Below are 18,947 nucleotides of genomic sequence, written 5' to 3'. Positions count from 1 at the left end.
CTGAACATCTAAGGCTTCGTACTTGCTTGCTGACCTCTGATCTGAAACTGAGGAATTGTAAACAATTGCACAAAATCTCACTGATTTTCCCTTAATTCTGTGATGAAATTAAAGTTAACGATTTTGCTGTCATATGTGTTTCTCCAGCTTCCAGTTGTGGAAAAGATAAGAACCATTGCACAGGCTGTCTATGGAGCCAGAGATATAGAACTCTCTCCTGAGGCACAATCCAAAATTGATCTTTACACACAACAGGTAAAAGTTACACTGGGGGTGGGGAGGGGGAGTGGAATCACCTTAGGCTCTTTAAATACTCGCCTTGATTTGAGAATTCATATATGTATCACCAACAGAACTTGATTTAATCTACTTTGTGCTCCACAGAGATTGAAATGCTATCCTTGGGTGTCAGGTGTTGACTGTAATTAGAACATTATTTTTTTGAGATATGCAATGTTGATTTTTGTGGTTGTAAATGTGTCTAATGTGAGGGTGTCCGTGTTTCTGTGTGGTGTATGATCTTTAGTCCCGCCCACTCAGCTGGAAACATCGAACTGTCCTTAGACGTGTGGCTGTGGTCAGATTTAGGTGATCGTAGTACTTCCTCTTCATTTCAGGTCTCTCACTACCTTAAAAATATTAGCATGACGCCAGGTTAGGCAAATACGAGTGCAGCACATAGAGATGGGGCGGGGGTGGGGGTGGTCTTTCTTATACGGGTGGTTCGTTGGCTTGGTGATGAGATGGTTCACCTAGGTTGAAGGCCCCATCCTCTTCTACCTCCAGAGAGTGACAGAGGCAGTCCCCAAGCAGCGGTGAAGGCGGCCATGACTCAGCAGCCTGAGTCGCTATCTGGTCCTAGAATGGTCCTGGGTAATGGATGTCCCTGCAGCACATTTAGCTGGTTAACCCTAACAGGAGGACCATATGCCTCGAATGCCCATCCACTTTGCTAGATAGAAGCAAAGCCCTTCACAAGCTTGATGGCAAAGCTTCATAGGGAACATCATCTGAGGTGTTTTTATTCCCCAGCTCTGAAGTCTGCTTTGTAAATCATATTTAACATTTTGTTAAATGCTTCCAGTGCCTACCAGTTGTTGGTAAGACCACCAACAACTCATGTTTTCTTAGAATTTTCCATGCATATTCTTGACTGGTGCTTTAGAAGAAAAAAAGAAAAGATCCGCAAACATTGTTGTATATTCAAACATTGTTCTATGGTGAAATTTCCAATCTTGTGCAATGAAATGTGTAAAAATAAGTCATTGTTCTAGGGTGGTTTTTTTAAAATGAATTTTTAAAAATATTTAAGGACTGTCATTTATTCTAATATTAGGTGCTTTTATTTCAGTCTTAAAAAGTGCTTTATTTTATGAAGTAATACGGTATATTGGGTTTTGGTGTTTTGTGTGTGTGTGTGTGTGTGTGTGTGTGTGTGTGTGTGTGTTAGTCCTTACCCGGGGATATTTTCCATTGATCTTTTAGAGAGAGTGGAAGGGAGAGGGAAAGACAGAAATATTGATGGGAGAGAAACGCATCGATTGGTTGCCTCCTGCATGTGCCCCGACCAGGGCCTGGGCTGGGGAGGAGCCAGCAACCAAGGTACATGCTCTTGACCGTGATCGAACTTGGGACCCTTGGGTCTGCAGGCTGATGCTCTATCTACTGAGACAAACCGACTAGGGCAGTGTGTTTTTTTAATATCCCCACTGGCAAACCTACATCAGTTTATTAAAATCACTCCAGTGTCTATCCACTGTGCTATAGACCTGAAACTAATACAAAATAGTACTGAATACAAACTGTAATCAGAAAATAAAATTAAAATTAGAAGATTATTTCAATATTTGAGTGATCTCTGAAACCCAGAATGCTGGGCCCTATTTCTGTAGAGCAAACGTGCCTGTTCCTAGCAGAATTCTGATCAGTATATAAAAGTATTACATCCCACCCTAACCGGTTTGGCTTAGTGGATAGAGCGTCGGCCTATGGACTCAAGGGTCCCAGGTTCGATTCCAGTCAAGGGCATGTACCTTGGTTGTGGGCACATCCCCAATAGGAAGTATGCAAGAGGCTGCTGAATGGATGTTTCTCATCGATGTTTTTAACTCTCTATCCCTCTCCTTTCCTCTCTGTATAAAACCAATAAAATATATTTTTTTTAAAAAAGTATTACATCCTTTCAAAAAGAAAAAAGCCCCATCCACCCCCAACACCCATCGATAATACTCAAACATTTTTCAAATAGTTTTCAGTTGAATCATAAGGAATTCTGTGTGGGTCACCTCTGAAGATTGCATTCCTCTTATCTCTACGAGGGGATATTCCTTAAAAGTTATGTGTCAAGTATGTGCTTGCCCTTAATTAGCCACGTCTCTGAAGGGCCACTCTGTGCCCTTTAATCGGAACCAGGCTGCGAGGACACTGTCCTTTTTGTGAGACCCCACATGTGACTTCCTGCTCTTTCACCTTTGGAACGCTGGGTCAGGCACAGCCTTTGGTCCTTAAAAATAAGCGGCTTAAGTAGTGACCTCATCTTAGTTCCTATAATGTAATCGCAGATCAAATAGCCATGATTCATAAGCCAACACAAAGGGGCCCTTTGCTTCCTGACAGCTTCCAAGAACAAGTGGCTAAAAGCCTCATTGCCAAGCCTTTCTCCAGATTACCTTTCTGAGTCCCGGATATTAATATCCTTGGAAAGTGCTTTCTACAGCTGCTGCTGCTGCTGCTTTGCCTGAAAATAACCACACTTTCCCCCAAACACACATGCATACAATGCTGCCTTCCCGTAAAGAGAATTCTCTGAAACAAATAACAGACATCCCCAACCTGCCAGGAGATGAGCCCATGGAGATGAGTGTCTGTCCCACCTTCTTGCTCAGTGACCAGGTAGTAAAAGTCCCTACTGTGTGCCTGGATCTGAGCTGTGGGGGTTGTACGGAGTCACGTTAAACAGGTACAGGGGACTCACAATTATGCTCAATGAACCCATTGCCTCTCCTTTCTCACAGGGTTTTGGAAATTTGCCCATCTGCATGGCAAAGACCCACCTTTCTCTTTCTCACCAACCTGACAAGAAAGGTGTACCCAGGGACTTCATCTTACCCATTAGTGACGTCCGGGCCAGCATAGGTGCGGGGTTCATTTACCCGTTGGTCGGAACGGTGAGTAATGCCCTCCAGAAATCCTTCCGTCTGCTGTCATGATACCTAAAGTGCTTATGCTCAGCCGGCACTCTGCACAGCAGGTATTGGAAGCACTTAATGGTATTTGCTGCTTTTCTAAGCATTCTCTTCCACCATAAAACACTTTGCCATTGTGGTTTGGATTTTTCTTTTGGCGGGGGGAGGAGGGGCGGGATGGGACCGTGTGTTCAGGATCCCTTGAGTCGTAAGACTGATTCTGCTTATAGAACATAAAAGGGAATGACTCTGCAGAATTGAGTCTGCCGTTTAGATGGTAGAATGGCTTCGTTTAGTGCTTCTCGGTCTTTTTCACGTCATTGCACTCAAAATGGTAAGATTTCACTGAAGCGTGGGGTAAACCGAGGCGACTGCTCATGCCAGACAGGACCAGCTCAGCCCCTGCAAGGGCTGGGGAAATCGGTGTTTCACCCTCTACCCTGTTTCTCAGTCCATCACGTGGGAAGCTCTGCGGGTCACGTGAGTTCTCGTGTTTTGGCATTATTGTAATTGGGACTACCTTGCTGTAGGGTGATTATTGTGCTATTTCAGGTTCTCTGTGGGTGGATGGGAGACAGCAGGGAAATGAGAACTTATCAAAGCACTTAAAATCCACGGTGATGGGCTTCAAACAGAAAATGCTTCGCTGTAGCCACACAAGGAATGATCCAATGGTCCTCCCTCAGGAACTGTCAGTGGCTGAAATTTGACTTCTCATCACAGGAGTGCTCCTGGATTAGATTTAGAACAGAAATTCTAAATCATCATCATCATTATTATTATTGTTGTTGTTGTTACAAACTGATCCAAGCCCAAATAAGAAACATAACAATGTTCCTAATAAACCTTGTGGCTCTGTTATTACGCAACCAAGCAATAGGTAGGCAAAAAGTGTATTAAACGTACAGAATTCTTATCTTACTATGCATACGTTTCACGTAGTGTTAGGCAAAATGTTTTCAGTAAGTGTTTTTTCATTCCTACTGCGTGTGCGTCCCAGGGATACGAAGAGGGGAGGTGTGAGGAGTGTGGGTTTGAGCAGCACAGAGGAATGTGGAGCAGGAGAGGTTGGCACTGGGAATGCCCTCAGAGCACAGGGAAGGCAGCAGCTAGTTCTGTCCGGATTGGGGAGGAGCAGGGTGTGTGGGAGAAAAGGAGAGTCCAGGATGCTTCGTAAAGGCCCCAACCTCTTGCTGGAGAAAGAGTGAGTTTTGACTCAAAGGCATTGAAGACGTGATGTACCCTTCCCTGGGTGGTCCAGCGTGGCCGGAGTGGGACAGGTTGGGGAGGCTGGGAAATGGGACTGGGATGGCAAGACAGGGCCAAGCTGTTTACGAATCTCAACTGCATCTGAAGGAACTTGCATTTTTTCTCAAGCATGCTGTGGAGTCAGTATGGCGTGGGTTTTGTGTTTGGTTGGTTTTATTTTTATAAGAAGAAAAAGAATGTGGTCCAACTAGTAGGTTAGAAAAGTAGCTCAGGCAGCGATGTGGGAAGTGTGCAGAGGGCAGAGACCCACACCCAGGAGCCGAGTGCAATGGGTGCCGGGGCTGCAGGGGAGTGAATGTGGAGACGGGGCAGACTGGAGACATATTTGGGGAGCCGCTTACTGTGGAGTCCAGGGTGATGGACACGTCTGACTTGATTGAGAATGGTGATGAGGACCGACTGCAAAGGGAACTTTTGGGGTGATGGAAATACTCTACATTTTGACTGGTAGTGGTTCCATGGCTACTGCATACATTTGTCAAAACTCATACACCTACACCCCTAGGACGGGTGAGTTTTATTGCGTATAATTTAATTATACCTCAATTAACAACAACGTGTGCTGAGAAGAGCTTGCTTTAGTGCTCCGTAGGGAAGCCCCGGTGATGGCGGCCCCTCCATGCTGCAGTTCTCCTGGGCCTTAGCAGAAGGTGTGTGCTTAGGAGGAAGAGCTCATCTGTAGTACAGGCCAGAGAGAGCAGGCCCCGAGAGACGGAACCATGTGGGTGCCCACGTGGAGCATGAAGCAGTGGCACACCAGAGGGGAAATCCGCGTGGTTTATAGTTTGTGCTGTGCAGATCTGAAATCCCAGAGCCGTTCACCCAGCAGACTCATTCATTCAGCCAGTGTGCACAGGCATGGTGCGCTGGGGAACCCCAAAATGAAGACACTTTTTCACTCTAGGCAGCTACGGGGAACCCCAAAATAAAGAAGCTTTTCCACTCCAGGCAGCTTACAGCTCACCAAGGTAAAAGGAAGTCAGTTAACAAAGAAAAAGATGTGGTGTAGAAATTGTGACTCGTAAATGATAACCTGTTTCTTAGCCTTCAGTAGTCATTAAATAATCATAATATAATTTAAAATCTTTGCATACACACACACACACACACACACACACACACACACACACTCTCTATGCCTCTTCTCCCCGCCCATGAACAACACCACATGCACACCACGGAAGACCAGTTCTGGGAAACCAGAACCGTCAGCACAGCTCATGTGTGAACAGCCCATCCATCCCTCAGCTCCTCCCCGGCGTGTGACGGGTTAGAAAGTAACTGTGTGGAATGCTTCTCAGGGGGCCCCCCCGCTGGGTTTCCGGAAGAGCGCCCTCTGCCCCCTCGCCCGGGCTCTGGGCGGGGCTCCCTGTGGCCACAGCCGAGCAGGGCCGTGTGTGGCGGTGCACCGGGCGAGGGGGACTCAGGGTGTTCCTGGAGGTCAGGACACTCTCGTGGAAGCCGTGGCCTGAAAGGTCTGGTCTCTATGACGGAGCCTAATAAGGCTGGTATTTACTTTTACTTGACCCACGCTGGGCCCCGCTAGAATGCTTCTAGCATTCCTCAGCGGATGCGAGACACGGTGCAGTGATTTCCTGCCGAGATGACAGAGGAAAGGGGCATGGGGACCCCAGAGAGACCAGCTCCCGCGGTGGGGAAGTCCCCGCCTAATGAATCACTCTGACTCCTACTCACTCAGCATGTGTTCCTGTGAGTGTCTTTGAAATACATGTTCTTGTATCTGCTCCAGAAGGAAAGCCCACACTGAGCCCTCAAAATCCGAAAGCTGCTCAGTTTTCATGCAGTGTTCATCATTCATTCATTCATTCATTCATTCATTCACCTACGCATGCACCAGGTAAACGAGATCCACTCCTTGCCTCACGGGCCTTAGGACGGACTCCGGTAACTGAAACCACACAAGTGCTCTGGGCTTTATAACAAAGAGAGAACTCCCTTCTCTGTGTCCTCAGGGTGGCACACCGCTCTGGCTGTCTAGTAGGTCCGAAAGTGGAGAATCACAACGCAAGCAAGTCCCCCCTCCTCAAACAATTAACATCGTGCTGATTTGGGGAGGTCTCATGGTGAAATGCTGAAGCGTTCAGGTTTTTCTCCAGATTTAGCTTTTTAAATATTTCTTTTTACCCTCCATCTTTACTTATAGGCCAGATTTTTCTACCATTTAGTTAATTCGTCATTTTCTAGTTAGTGACTCCTTTCGTTGCCGTTGATCAGCACAATAAGATAATAGTAATAATAAGCACCATTAACTGGGTAGACACTTCACTGGAACGTTGACTCCGCTGCTGTTTGTGCAGAAGCGCCCAGTCGTGGATTCCTCAGCTAACGCAACTCTGAGACCTACTCTTAGTGCAGTGGGGGTGTTTCCCACCTCCCTGCAGGTGGTCTTCCTCCCTTAAAGAACTGTCTTCGCTCCCAGGAAGCCTCTCTGCATTCTTGCTTCTCTTCAATGACATACTTATCTATTCTTTCCAGCGCATTGCTGAAAGCTGCAAAATAGTACAGGATTCTTCACCAGCCCATCTCCACTTAGCACATCTCCTTCTAAGAAATCGTTTGGCCAGTGCAGGTCTTTGTGGGGAGAAAGGAGCAAATTATTTTTATGATTTTCCACCTCTGTATTCTACAGATTATCCCATTATGTTTCCAAAAGTCTTTCAAAGCTTATGGTTTATAGTGTTCAATAAACCTAACAGTTTACAAAAACTCCAAAACCATCTCGTGCCAAAAAAAATAATAATAATAAATTCAGTAGGTGGTCTTTGTCTTGTGGTCTCATTGTTTTGATATTGTCTTCAAGTTTCTATAATTTATAAGGGCTGTTTAATTACTTGGCATAAATTTCATGACATAAAAATATTATGTAAGCAAAGTATATGAAATGAAGTTGTTGAGAAGTAAATTACATTCCATATGGGAAAGACCAGAAAGGCAGACACCAGAATCTTAACCTCTGGCCAGGATATTGTGAATAGCTTTTCTTTTTCTCTGTACTTTCCTGTTTCCTTTAAATCACTGCATTGTTGTCCCTTTATAACATGAAGATACAGTGAGTAGGATAATGATGATCTATGAAGAACCTGGAAGGAATGTTTAACTAGGTCACTGGGTTCCAAGAGACTCAGCTGTATACAGTGGGTCTCATGGTGTTTTAGCGCCTGAAAAGTTGGGACACCAAAGGAAGGACAAAAGAGCTAGAATGTTCCTGTGAGAAATGCACTCTATTTTTGTTGTTGTTAATCCTCACCTGAGGATATTTTTCCATTGATTTTTTTTAGCGAGAGGGAAAGACAGAGAGAAACATCGATGTGAGAGAAACACATTGATTGGTTGCCTCCTGCATGAACCCTGACCAGGGCCCGGGCCGGGGAGGAGCCTGCAACCAAGGTACGTGCCCTTGACCATTTGGTCCACAGGCCGATGCTCTATCCACTGAGCCAAACTGGCTAGGGCTACACTCCTTTTTTTTAAAGAAATGTACTCCAGAGTGTGTGTGGTTCTTTAGTTCTATCTAACGTTTGCTAGCCCCAAAGTTCGCTAAGGAAATGCAAGCGAGTTTTTCCCATGCTGACTTGTTCTGGGGCCCTTCTTGCCTGCTGTCTTGGGGTGGAGAGGATGCATTGTCAGAGCAGCCGGCATGGAGGGGTGTCTGACCACGTGGGCATCCCTAGCAGACATCCTTTCGACATCAGTTCTGGCATCTAGACCTGCTTTCCTTGGACGTCACCTTGAGACGGTGAGCGCAGCTCCTGGAGAACCAAGAGGTCTTCTTTGGGACATGAAGTCATCTGCAATAGGAAGTCTTCTTCATGGACAAATTTAGGGCATGAAATTAGGACATGAGGGCCCTTTAGGACAAGGACCTGGGCCAGCATCTCGGAGTTACGCAGTCTGGCCGGTCACCCAGAAAGGATGACGATGTCTTAGGGCAGTGGTCGGCAAACTCATTAGTCAACAGAGCCAAATATCAACAGTACAATGATTGAAATTTCTTTTGAGAGCCGAAAACCGACTTCTGCGCATGGGCCACGAAGTTTCAATCGCACTGTACGTGCGTGCCCGCTCGTGGTATTTTGTGGAAGAGCCACACTCAAGGGGCCGAAGAGCCGCAGTTTGCCGACCACTGTCTTAGGGCGTTACGTGGTGGTCGGTGCCAGACAGAGCAGTTCTGGGGTCAGGGTGGCTACTTGAAACTGTTGGAAAATAGACGGTTAGTGCTTTTGTGTTGGCTGGGGAACTAGAATGCTCGGGTCAGAGCTCCAGGTCTGCCCATGGTCCTCCAAGGGCCGTTTGCCCGCCCCCTCCCTGCACCTTGCACTCCAGTTCCTGTGCGCTTTCTGGGGCAAAGGATGCGATCCTCTGTGCAGACAAGTGACAGGTGCAGGCTGGACCCATCCGGGTGTGAAATTCTGTGCAGGAAAAGGGGATGGGAAGTCCATGGTAAGACAGGTGGTTTATTTAACCAACGGACACCGGTGTGGCCTTGGTTCCTACTCTGTGTGATCTGACCCGGTCACAGCTCACATCTCCACCCGGGTGCCCCACTGACGCACCGCTTGGCCTGGCTCGGGAAAGCAGGAAGCTGCTGGAGCGTATCTGGGAAATCAGTGATGTCATCGCCAACTAATGCTGGGTGGGGAGTTATGGGGGGCGGGAGGGGGGTGTGAAAGAGGAAGCTGCGGCCCCTCCCGGCAGTCCCTGCCATTTTGTTCTTTGTCACGTTTCAGTTCAGCTCCTCCGCCGGGAAAGTATGTACTGAATGTCGCCTGTCTGCAGGCTCCGTGGGGTGTTTCCTTCTGCGTGTGGCCCCGCTCAGGGGTGGCGGCTACAAACCCGCTCCACTGGGTCAGGCATGAAGGTGAAGGAACTCAGACCTTGTAGGTCAAATGCAATGCATGACTCCTGAGATGCATGGCCAGTTACATAGGGGGAAAGATTAAACATTTACTCCCCGAGCTGTAAACGAGCGACCAGCAGCCAAGGAGCGCAGCGCCCAGCAGTGTGTGCGGTCACATGGGCTCCGTGCGCCTAGAACAGTGGTCGGCAAACTGCGGCTCGCGAGCCACATGCGGCTCTTTGGCCCCTTGAGTGTGGCTCTTCCACAAAATACCACGGCCTGGGCGAGTCTATTTTGAAGAAGTGGCGTTAGAAGAAGTTTAAGTTTAAAAAATGTGGCTCTCAAAAGAAATTTCAATCGTACTGTTGATATTTGGCTCTGTGACTAATGAGTTTGCCGACCACTGGCCTAGAATGTCGCTCAGACACCTGGCATGGGACAGATTTCTGCAGTCACCCCGTGCCTCCCTGCTCCCGCCCTCACTCCCCACTATCCTACCTTCCCACCACTCTCCCCACCAAACAAGGATCCTCTCCGCTTATTTTTAAGTCTCTGCAAACGGCCTTCCTCTCTCCCGTGTGCCTGCGACCCTGCCCGCCAGCCGCCCTCTCTGTCCGGCCTCGCTCTCTGGGTACCCCGTGTCCTTTCACTCCATTCCTGGGGAGCTCGCTGGTTTCCTCTTCCGCTTCCAGCGTGAGTCCCTTTGCCTCTATCTTATCTCCCATCAGAATTTCCTGCTTTCTCCCAAACAGGCCATTTCCTGGCCCAGGCCTCCATCGCTTCCTCTTAGCCTGACGTCCCGCACTGGGTGGCCCAGTGGCTCTGTGAGCAGGAGTTCCTTCCCGGTGCCCAGGGGAAGCCACACATGTGTCTGTTCATTCGGACAGAAGTCGCTGCTGGCTTCTCAGGGTGGCGTGCTGCGGGGAAAGGCAGGTGACCAGCAGCGTTCTCGATTTCCAGAAACCATTTATCAGATGGGGGAGACAGGAAGCTTGTGACTCATGACAGTGATGTTCGCCTGGGTTATCGAGGTCCATCCTTTCATTTAGAGGATCATCTCTCCCCTCCTTTGATGCTAATTTATTTTTAGCATAAATGTAAGATTACATGAGATGAAATCAGCTTCAGCTGGGATGTGTGCTGAGTGATCATGTTACCAGATATTTCTGTTATTGAGTTAAGCTTTTAACCCACTGCTATTAATCCCCCCGTGTGGGCTCTTTCTTTCTTTCTAGGAGCCTAGAAGAGAGTGTTTGTAATGTCTAAGTGTCCAGCCCTACAGTCAGGATATTGGTCTTTCGTTTTCTCCGGGGGTTGGTGAAACATTGGCCCATTCCTCTTCCATGTCCTGGTTTTGGTTCGGATTCAGAATAAACTTGACCATCCAGGTACACCCAGGGTAGAACTTCTGAAGGATACTCATAAAGTTATCAGGCGCTCATGGAGTTTCTCTGTCTTCTGTGCCTTTTCGTTGAATTGATTATACTTCAATGTCCCAGTTTTCCTAAGAGGCATGTAGTGAGAAGCAGCTAAGCAATCTACACAAGGAAAATAAAATTAATATAGACCAAAATACCAGTTTTCCAAACTAAATGGCCCAGAGGCCTTCAGGGTCAGTTTGAAGGTGTGGTAGGGATGGATGAATAAAAAGAGAAGCTAAACTTATCAGGAAAATGTCACACTTTAAAACTGGGGCTGTACTTTGTAAAGGAGGTCTAATTGATGGTGCCTAGAACTCATGGCCCATGTTTGCAGGCTGAACTGTATATGTGTGTTCATTAAATTATGCATCTGTGGACGGCAGAATAAATGTTAAATAACGTGTGACATATCTGTGATATACTGCTTTTAATGAATTGGTGTCCATTAGTTTCTCCTGAGTGTCCTTCAAAATTCAAAACATTTTATGCCAGTGAGGATAGCCAGGTGTAGTTAAATCAGGGAGCAGGTGTAAAGTTGTTACAAGTACTATGAGGGGTGTAATTTGTGTTGGATTAAATCAGTGGTTCTCAACCTTTCTAATGCCGCGACCCTTTAATACAGTTCCTCATGTTGTGGTGACCCCCAACCATAAAATTATTTTCATTGCTACTTCATAACTGTAATTTTGCTACCGTTGATGAATCGTAATGTAAATATCTGTGTTTTCCGATGGTCTTAGGTGACCCACAGGTTGAGAACCGCTGCTGTAGAGCCTAAGACCATCGGAAAACACAGATATTTACATTACGATTCATCAACAGTAGCAAAATTACAGTTATGAAGTAGCAACGAAAATAGTTTTATGGTTGGGGGTCACCACAACATGAGGAACTGTATTAAAGGGTCGTGGCATTAGAAAGGTTGAGAACCACTGGATTAAATGATCCAATGGAGATGTTTATTTGTAAAGTCCCTGGAAGAACCATAATGAGAACCCAGGTGCCCATACAGTATGTGCTCCAGGCCATTTGTAATAAAGGCACCCTGTATGCTAAGGAGGAGAGCTAGGGCTAGGAGCAAGTAGCTGCATCTGTCATGGACATCAGTCTCCTGTCCGAGGTTCACCCCAACCCCAAGAATCAACTGGAGAGAGTGTAGGGCCCATGAAAGATAATCAACTGGAGAGAGTGTAGGGCCCATGCTTCGTGCACCTTCCAGAATTCATCATCTAGTTCCCACATTTACCTGTGTTCCTTCTCTCAGTACAGGCTTAAGCTCCACCACCCCGCCCCCTCCCCCGAGGACTGGCCTTGGGGGGATGGCGCCCTGTGACATCTGCTCACCTCCAGTCGCTCCATTTCACACTCGGGCACACCTCTGTTTGCGCTGCCAGCTCCACCCGCTGCCATTGGTTGCACTTCCTTTGGGAGCCCTGTTCCTTCACCGCGTTGTCTTGTCTGGTATCGCCCATTAATCCAGGCCTCCCCCTTCTGTCAGTCTGTTCCATGTATCCATGCGTCTGCTTGGTTTCCGAATAGGCTATTTGCTACCGGTCAAAGGCTTTTAACGCTGTTTCAAACTACATTACACAAATCTGCTCGAGGTCCCATGTGTTCCTTGTCTGGCTCGCACACATATTTTCGATCCATTAGAATCCTTTGTTTTCAACTTATTTGCTGCTCTATCACAATTATAAGTCCATTAGGATCAGTAACCTCGGTTTCCATTATCTTTGCTCTGCCCTTTTTTTCTTTTAATCTTCACCCCAGGATATGTTTTTACTGATTTTTAGAGAGAGAGAGAAAGAGAAACATCCATCGCTTGCCTCCTCTATGCGTCCTGACCGGAAATCGAACCAGCAACTTTTTGGTTTAGGGATGACACTGCAGCCAGCTGAGCCACCCGGCCTGGGCTGCTCTGCCTTCTTTTATGGCATGGTTGAGGCTACTCCCAAGCGGGAAAGAATTATCTTGTCATCAAAGCTATAAAATCACAATGATATGTGGAAAGTTCTCCTTTGGAAGTGTGAATCCCAACTACTGCTCACAGTAAAAGACAGTTTTAGCTTTGGCCCAAAAGTACTTATAACAAGGGCTCGTCTGCAAAGATAGGTTCTCCTTGTCGAGGGTGGTCAGCTCCCCGGTCCATAATGTTGGCGTTCCCTCCCAGATTTACCCAGAATGCAGTTAATAATCCTTTGCACCATTCAGGAATACTTTGCACGTGGGTAAAAATCACTGCCGAGGTAGCCGGGAGGTCTTCATTGTTTTTCATAACCGTAACTGACTTTTTTTCTTGAAGCCATTTTGACAGCTGGAGGTTATTTTAATTTTGATAAATTTTCCGTAAAGACTGGAATGTGCTCCTTTTTGGAGACGGAAAGCTTCGGCGTGGGGAGAGGGAGAGACGCCACCTAACAATGGGATTCCCCTAGGACATCCAGCCGGCGACTTTGAAGTGCTTTTCATTTTCATTCGAGGCAAAAATTGGAACCGTATATCTGTCTGGGGAGTAGGGAGTATTTCGGACGGAAAAAATAAATGATAGTTGCAACCACATCACTGGAAAGAGAACAGAAGGTTTTAGGAAGAATAACACTATGTTGATGAATTAGGACTTCAGACGGATTCTTCTTTTATTTGGACAGTAAACAGTTAATGATTCGTGGGAAGCATGATGGGAGTCTCCGCAGCACTAAAGAACATGTGCCCGTAAATCCTCCTCTGGCACGTCTCTGTGATCACAGGCTCACGCCGCGACAGTGATGGAGAGTCCCGTTCAGTCCAAGTGCGCAGGTCGCCCTGCATCTTACCTGACACCTCGCCCCCTGCTGACACTGCACTCTATGTATTATTGTTTTAAAAACAAAAGCTCTGCCTACAGTAGGTCAGACCATTGTTAGCGATCTTCTGTTGTCATTTTCTTTCTTTTTTTCCTGTATCTTCTCTATGGAGCACGTGAGGTGACGTCTTTCTCGCCCCCAGAATAACCCATTCCTTTCTGCTGTAATATAATGTGTAATCCAAAAAAAGGATTCATTTGAAAAGAGAGGGAAAGATAATATCTGGACAGTTTCACGACCACAATGCTTATCTCTAAATATACACAGTGATTTTATGTTGATAATGTTTGGTGACTTGGAGAAATAATTGGTTTGGTGGGAAAGTAAATGAGATACATAGAACATAATGTCAACAATGTTCAGATACATAGAAAAGCAAGTAGAAATGAAGGGATATTTACGTAAATTGTAGCGATAATAAAAATTAAAACCGTAGGCAGAGCTAATACTTACTGGGCACTTGCTACATGGCAGGTGGTATTCGGAGCCGTTTGTGTGTACTAACTCATGCCAAGCTCACTACGCCCCCTCCAGGTAGGTAAGGTCACTACTCCTGTTTTATACTCAGGGAAGCCAGGGCACAGAGAAGTTCAATAACTTGCCTTCATCGTAGAGCTATAGTAAGGGGCAGAACTAGAAATATTCTGCCATCTGTGTGCTGATTATATGGTCTTATTTTCACATCCCTTGTGTAACCAGAAGTGACCCTTGATTCTGGTAACAGTCGATTAGAAAGAGTTACCAGATTATCTACGCTAAAACGAATAGCCATATGGGAGCAGAACCTTCTTCCTTGGTGACCATTAGTTCTATATGGCCTTCAGAATTTTAGAGAGTAGAATAAACTTCTTGATTTTTTGGTTGGTTAGCAGAACGCTATGTTGCTCAAAAGGCAAGAATTTTCATTGTGACATGTTGAGATTTTTCTGTGGCTTGGGTATCTTTTAAGCCAAAATAATGTCTTCTTATGGTAAGGATTCTTGGAATTTCTGTCCCCATTAATAAACTTGAAACAGGCCTGGGACTGTTTTATGCTCGCTCTCTCTCTCTCTCTCTCTCTCTCTCCCTCCCAGCCTTCCTCCCTCCCTCCCTCCCTCCTTCCCTCCCTGGGATGGGTTGCTCATCTCTTTAGGTGAGAGACTTGATTTGGTTCCTTAATGTCACAAACGTATTGTCAACCCTACCCGCCAAATGATTGCTCTGCTAGGCACGGGAACCCAGTCAGCATGGTGAATAGATTCACTTCATGCCCTCGCCAGAGAGGACAGCCTTGAACTGTTGGCCTCCTGACCTTTCGTCAAAGGCCTCCTTGGGACATGCTGGATCGGGAGGGGTCTCTGAAGACTCTGCCGTCTTGCCCTCTGGCTCAGTGTCCCGCTGCCTGTGTGCTGCTAACAGGCACTGTGCATTCCCCTGGGGAAGCATTTACAGCTCCTAGTGATGAGGCCTGTGTACTTGTCCGTTTCTCCGGGTAGTGATGAGGCCTGGGAGGGCGGGGCCTCGTCCTGTTGGTCGCTGAGTGCCAAACACCAGACCCCGCACGTGGCACACAACACACAGCTCAGCTGTAATCACCGTAGGATGCTTCAGCCACATACCACCCTTCCTGCTGGATCTTGCCTTTTACTCAGTGTGTATTTTCCATGATCCCGATTTCTGTCGATCTGAGTCTTCAGTTTTATATAGGCAAGCCACCTCAAGTTCTTTGCCGAAAACTTCCACCTAGAGTAGGGGGCAAGATGAAATAATAATACCACCCCAGAATCCTGCAAGACCTGAGGGATCTAGACTTTACAAGGGAAAAACAACAACAACATACACGCACAGTAAGATGGTGTTCCTGCCTTATCTTCCTCAGCTAAAACACTCCGGAATGTCTTACCTTTGAGGAAAGCAGCACCCGGAATCCTTATGTCCATTGTCATTCAGGGACAACCCATATCTTACTCATTGAGTGTGTGGTTCTCCCTGCTGTTCTTGTTCATTTCCGTACCTAGTAGGAGCTGAAGCTGATTTCCACAGTGATGTTTCCATGAGCTATAAATAGCTTCCCGGAGAGAGACCAGAAGGACGTGTGTCTAGTGCAGCTTGACCCTCGGGGGGTCAGGGCCACGTTGGGTTGGAGGAGAGCAGGAAGTGTGGGAGCACTGATTGCCAGGGTCTGTCACATCCGTGTGGGCCTTTGTCCTGGGGGCGGGGGCCACATTTCTGATCTTACAGAAAGCTTGTCGAATGCTGTGCAGAAATGTGTGTTTTGTTTGCTTGCTTTTAAGGGTGACCTACAGGCTGACAGCCAGCAAGAGTCATTCATTCCATGACACATTTGCAAGTTTTTCAGTGTGATCGACGGTAATCAGCCCACAGAGGTGCCTTTAACCCTGTGTCATGGAAGTTACGATAGAGATGGGTCCTGAAAGTGATGGTTTATGGGGGTCTGTGTAATTTGTCCCCGTAAGAACGGGAGCTGTGGCCCAGGCGTGGCCTGGCCAAGGAGTTATATGGAGCGGCATCTGGAGGTTGGACCACAGGTGGTTGTGTACTGTTCTGACGTACTTGATGGCCCTCACCAGTAGTTCACATTTCACAAAGCTTCTAAAGGAACTTTTTTTTTCTTTAATCAGATGTGAGCCAGTATCTCAGTGCAGGGTGGGTGGTGCAGTCCTGAGACACTGAACAGGGAACCAAGACGTCTGGGCTCCATGTCCTGCCTCCGCCACAGGCAGGTCCCGCCCCTCGTGGGTGGGATGCTGTCCTGTCAGCTCCAAGCATCTGTAGTTCTACTAGACGTTGGTATTTATATAAAATCAGAACATAAAACGTGAGGATGCTGTTCTTTTTTATGAGGAATGACAACTCCCAAGATTAAAATGCTTCAGAGCTATCAGTTACCTCCCAAAGTAATCGGGCTCTTCTCTTACCACTTTGTTAGAGAATCTTTATTCCTGAAGACGATCCGCGATGGTAAGTATTCTTGCTAGTCAGACTGCGTGGGAATTGGCATTTCCCAGGGCATTCTCTCAAGCGGACCTGCCACTGCGTTTAAAGCACTCATCCTGGGGGTTGGCTGTGCTCTCTGCCCCCTGGGCTTGTCCAGATCGGCCAGGAGACAGTAACGGAGGGCTCCTGCCCAGTATCTTACATAATACACCGAGGAGTCATCAGTTTTATTTACAAGGAAGTCTATGCTTCCAATGGACTTGGCTTTGCTTGGTTCCAAGCTCCAATTCTTCACGTCATGGAGGGAGGGAACAGTAGAGACTTGGAGAAGGACATTGGGATTTAAGTGAAGGGCAAAGCAGGCCAAGGTCACCCAGCGGACATCTCTAAGATAAACAGCCTTGCATTTGTGAGAATATTTTCTGAAAACAACTCAGTATTTCCATGGTACAGAGTCAGAAGCGTCACTTTGGTGGGCTGTGGGCAGCAGGAGGTGTGGGACCACGTGGGCTTCAGGGAAAGGGGGCCTGGAGAATGAGGCTTATCTATTGTCACCGCGAGGCCAGGGGAGAGTGCTCACGGGAAGTGGCTAAGCCTGTTCCCTCAGATAGACTTCTGAGACTCGGGCAAACAGTGATGAGTCACTAGGTCATTCCAGCTCAACGAATGCATCCCTGTGGGACCACACAGATGCCTTGCTTTTGATTCACTCGTTCAATATTTATTGAGGAGTGCTGTGCACTCGGCCATGAGGAACAGCAAACAAACAAAACAGCAGCACAGACCTGTGCCTCCCCCTCGAGTTGTTCAGGCTCCAGTTACGTGTGGTCAGCCCTCTGTAGCCACAGATGGGGAACATGTGGGTGCAGAGGGCCAACTCAGGGACCAGAGCAGTCGTCTTGGAACCAGTCCCTCGTGGATACTGGGGACAGCTGTAAATAGAAACCTAAAGGAGCGCTCTCCCTCTGAGAGACAGGGACAGTGGGTGCTGCGTCCCCAGGGGAGCAGGCCGCACTGAGGATGCACTGTTGGGGAGATCAGCTGGGCATGGGGTTGCTGAAGACCAGGTGTGATGGGTGAGGACAAGTTAGCCAGGTGAGGTGGGACAGGACAGCAGGAGGGCATGAGAGCATTGCTCAGGTCCTCTAATGGATGACCGCGCGTGCTGCGACCCTGGCCAGCAGGGCAAGGCCCAAGACCACCCCCAGGCTCAGGAACTCACACAGCACAGTCACACTCAGGGCTATGACTTGCTGCAGCACAAGGACACAGAGCGAAATTAGCAAAGGAAAGTCCAGGGAAGCCAGACGCAAGCTTGCAGGAGTCCTCTCCCAGGGGAGTCTCCTGGGCGGCATTCGTAATTCCTCAGGCACCGAGTCGTGACAACACGTGTGAGATGTTCTCTCCCAGGGAAGCTCGTTAGGGAAACGTCTAATGGGCTGGGCGGGCAGGCACCCCCTGCCTGGCACCTACCAAATCCCAGACTCCCGAAGGAAAGCGGGTGTTCAGTGTAAACCATGTTGCTAGCCACTTGTATGAGGAGGGTGGGAACCCTCCCCAAATCCAAGTTCCAGGCACCAACCTTGCAAGCAGGATGGCGTCCTCAGCCCTGCTCTGTTAACTGTTCTGTGCACAGTCATGGGTTCAGCTTTGAACGTGTTGGATGAAGTATGTGTTTTAAGTTCAAGTGAAGGTGTCCACTAGACAGTGGGGCTCGATAAAGAGACTGTGCTATAAGTGGAAGATCCTGGAGTCATTAGCACCTCAAGTGGTTAGTAACAGAGAGAGAGAGAGAGAGAGAGAGAGAGAGAGACGCCAACCCAGCATTTCTCCAAAGCACCATGCTAGCGACCATCTCATTCACCATTCCCAATATACAAATGAAAAAGCAGAGGCCCCCATGACGTGGCGTGGCTGCACATTTTCCTGTTTCAAATCTTTCTCCATCATCTGTACCGCCTCAGAACTCCAGAGTCATACATTGCCCAGAAATGAATAAAGTGATGTTTAGATTATAAAGCAGGCCTTTTGTAACTTTGCTTAATGCAACTTATTTCACAAGGAGCCTGATCCTTGCATCCTGAACGGTTGAGTTGACTACAGCGAGGCCTCCGCCTGAAGGGATTTCTAAGCAGCCTGTGAGTCTCCATTCACGTTCAGTCAGCCCTGATTATTAAAGAGATAAATGGGGCCGAGTCTTTGCCCTCAAGTTCCTTATATTCTGGGGCCAGGAAAGCGATAAAGACAAGTTGTATATTATGAGTGTGTGTTGGGATCAAGATTGGGCAGCGTGCTTGGATGTTGGAAATGAAAATAAGTCTCACTCAAAACAAGTTCATTATTTGCCTGAAGCTCTGATAAAGGATAAAGTGGAACTTGATGATGGTAAAATGAGGTTGCTGCATATTTATTTAGTTATGGATTCATCCTTAGG

The 18,947-nt window shown here is 47.4% G+C and overlaps 1 protein-coding gene across 3 annotated transcripts in view; it reads left to right on the top strand.

The window, feature by feature from the left end:
• The window catches only part of MTHFD1L (methylenetetrahydrofolate dehydrogenase (NADP+ dependent) 1 like), a 167,443-nt gene that overhangs the window by 126,394 nt on the left and 22,102 nt on the right, over positions 1 to 18,947 (top strand). For all 3 annotated transcript variants that reach the window (XM_080667109.1, XM_080667110.1, XM_080667108.1), the window contains exons 25-26: positions 148 to 255; positions 3,015 to 3,167. In XM_080667109.1, coding sequence (XP_080523235.1) covers positions 148 to 255; positions 3,015 to 3,167 — 261 coding nt within the window. The remainder of the gene's footprint in view (positions 1 to 147; positions 256 to 3,014; positions 3,168 to 18,947) is intronic.

Source organism: Plecotus auritus (genome assembly GCF_963455305.1).
Source record: "Plecotus auritus genome assembly, chromosome: 4".
In the NCBI taxonomy this organism is placed as follows: Eukaryota; Metazoa; Chordata; class Mammalia; order Chiroptera; family Vespertilionidae; genus Plecotus; species Plecotus auritus.
This window is presented reverse-complemented; position numbering and strand designations above follow the sequence as displayed.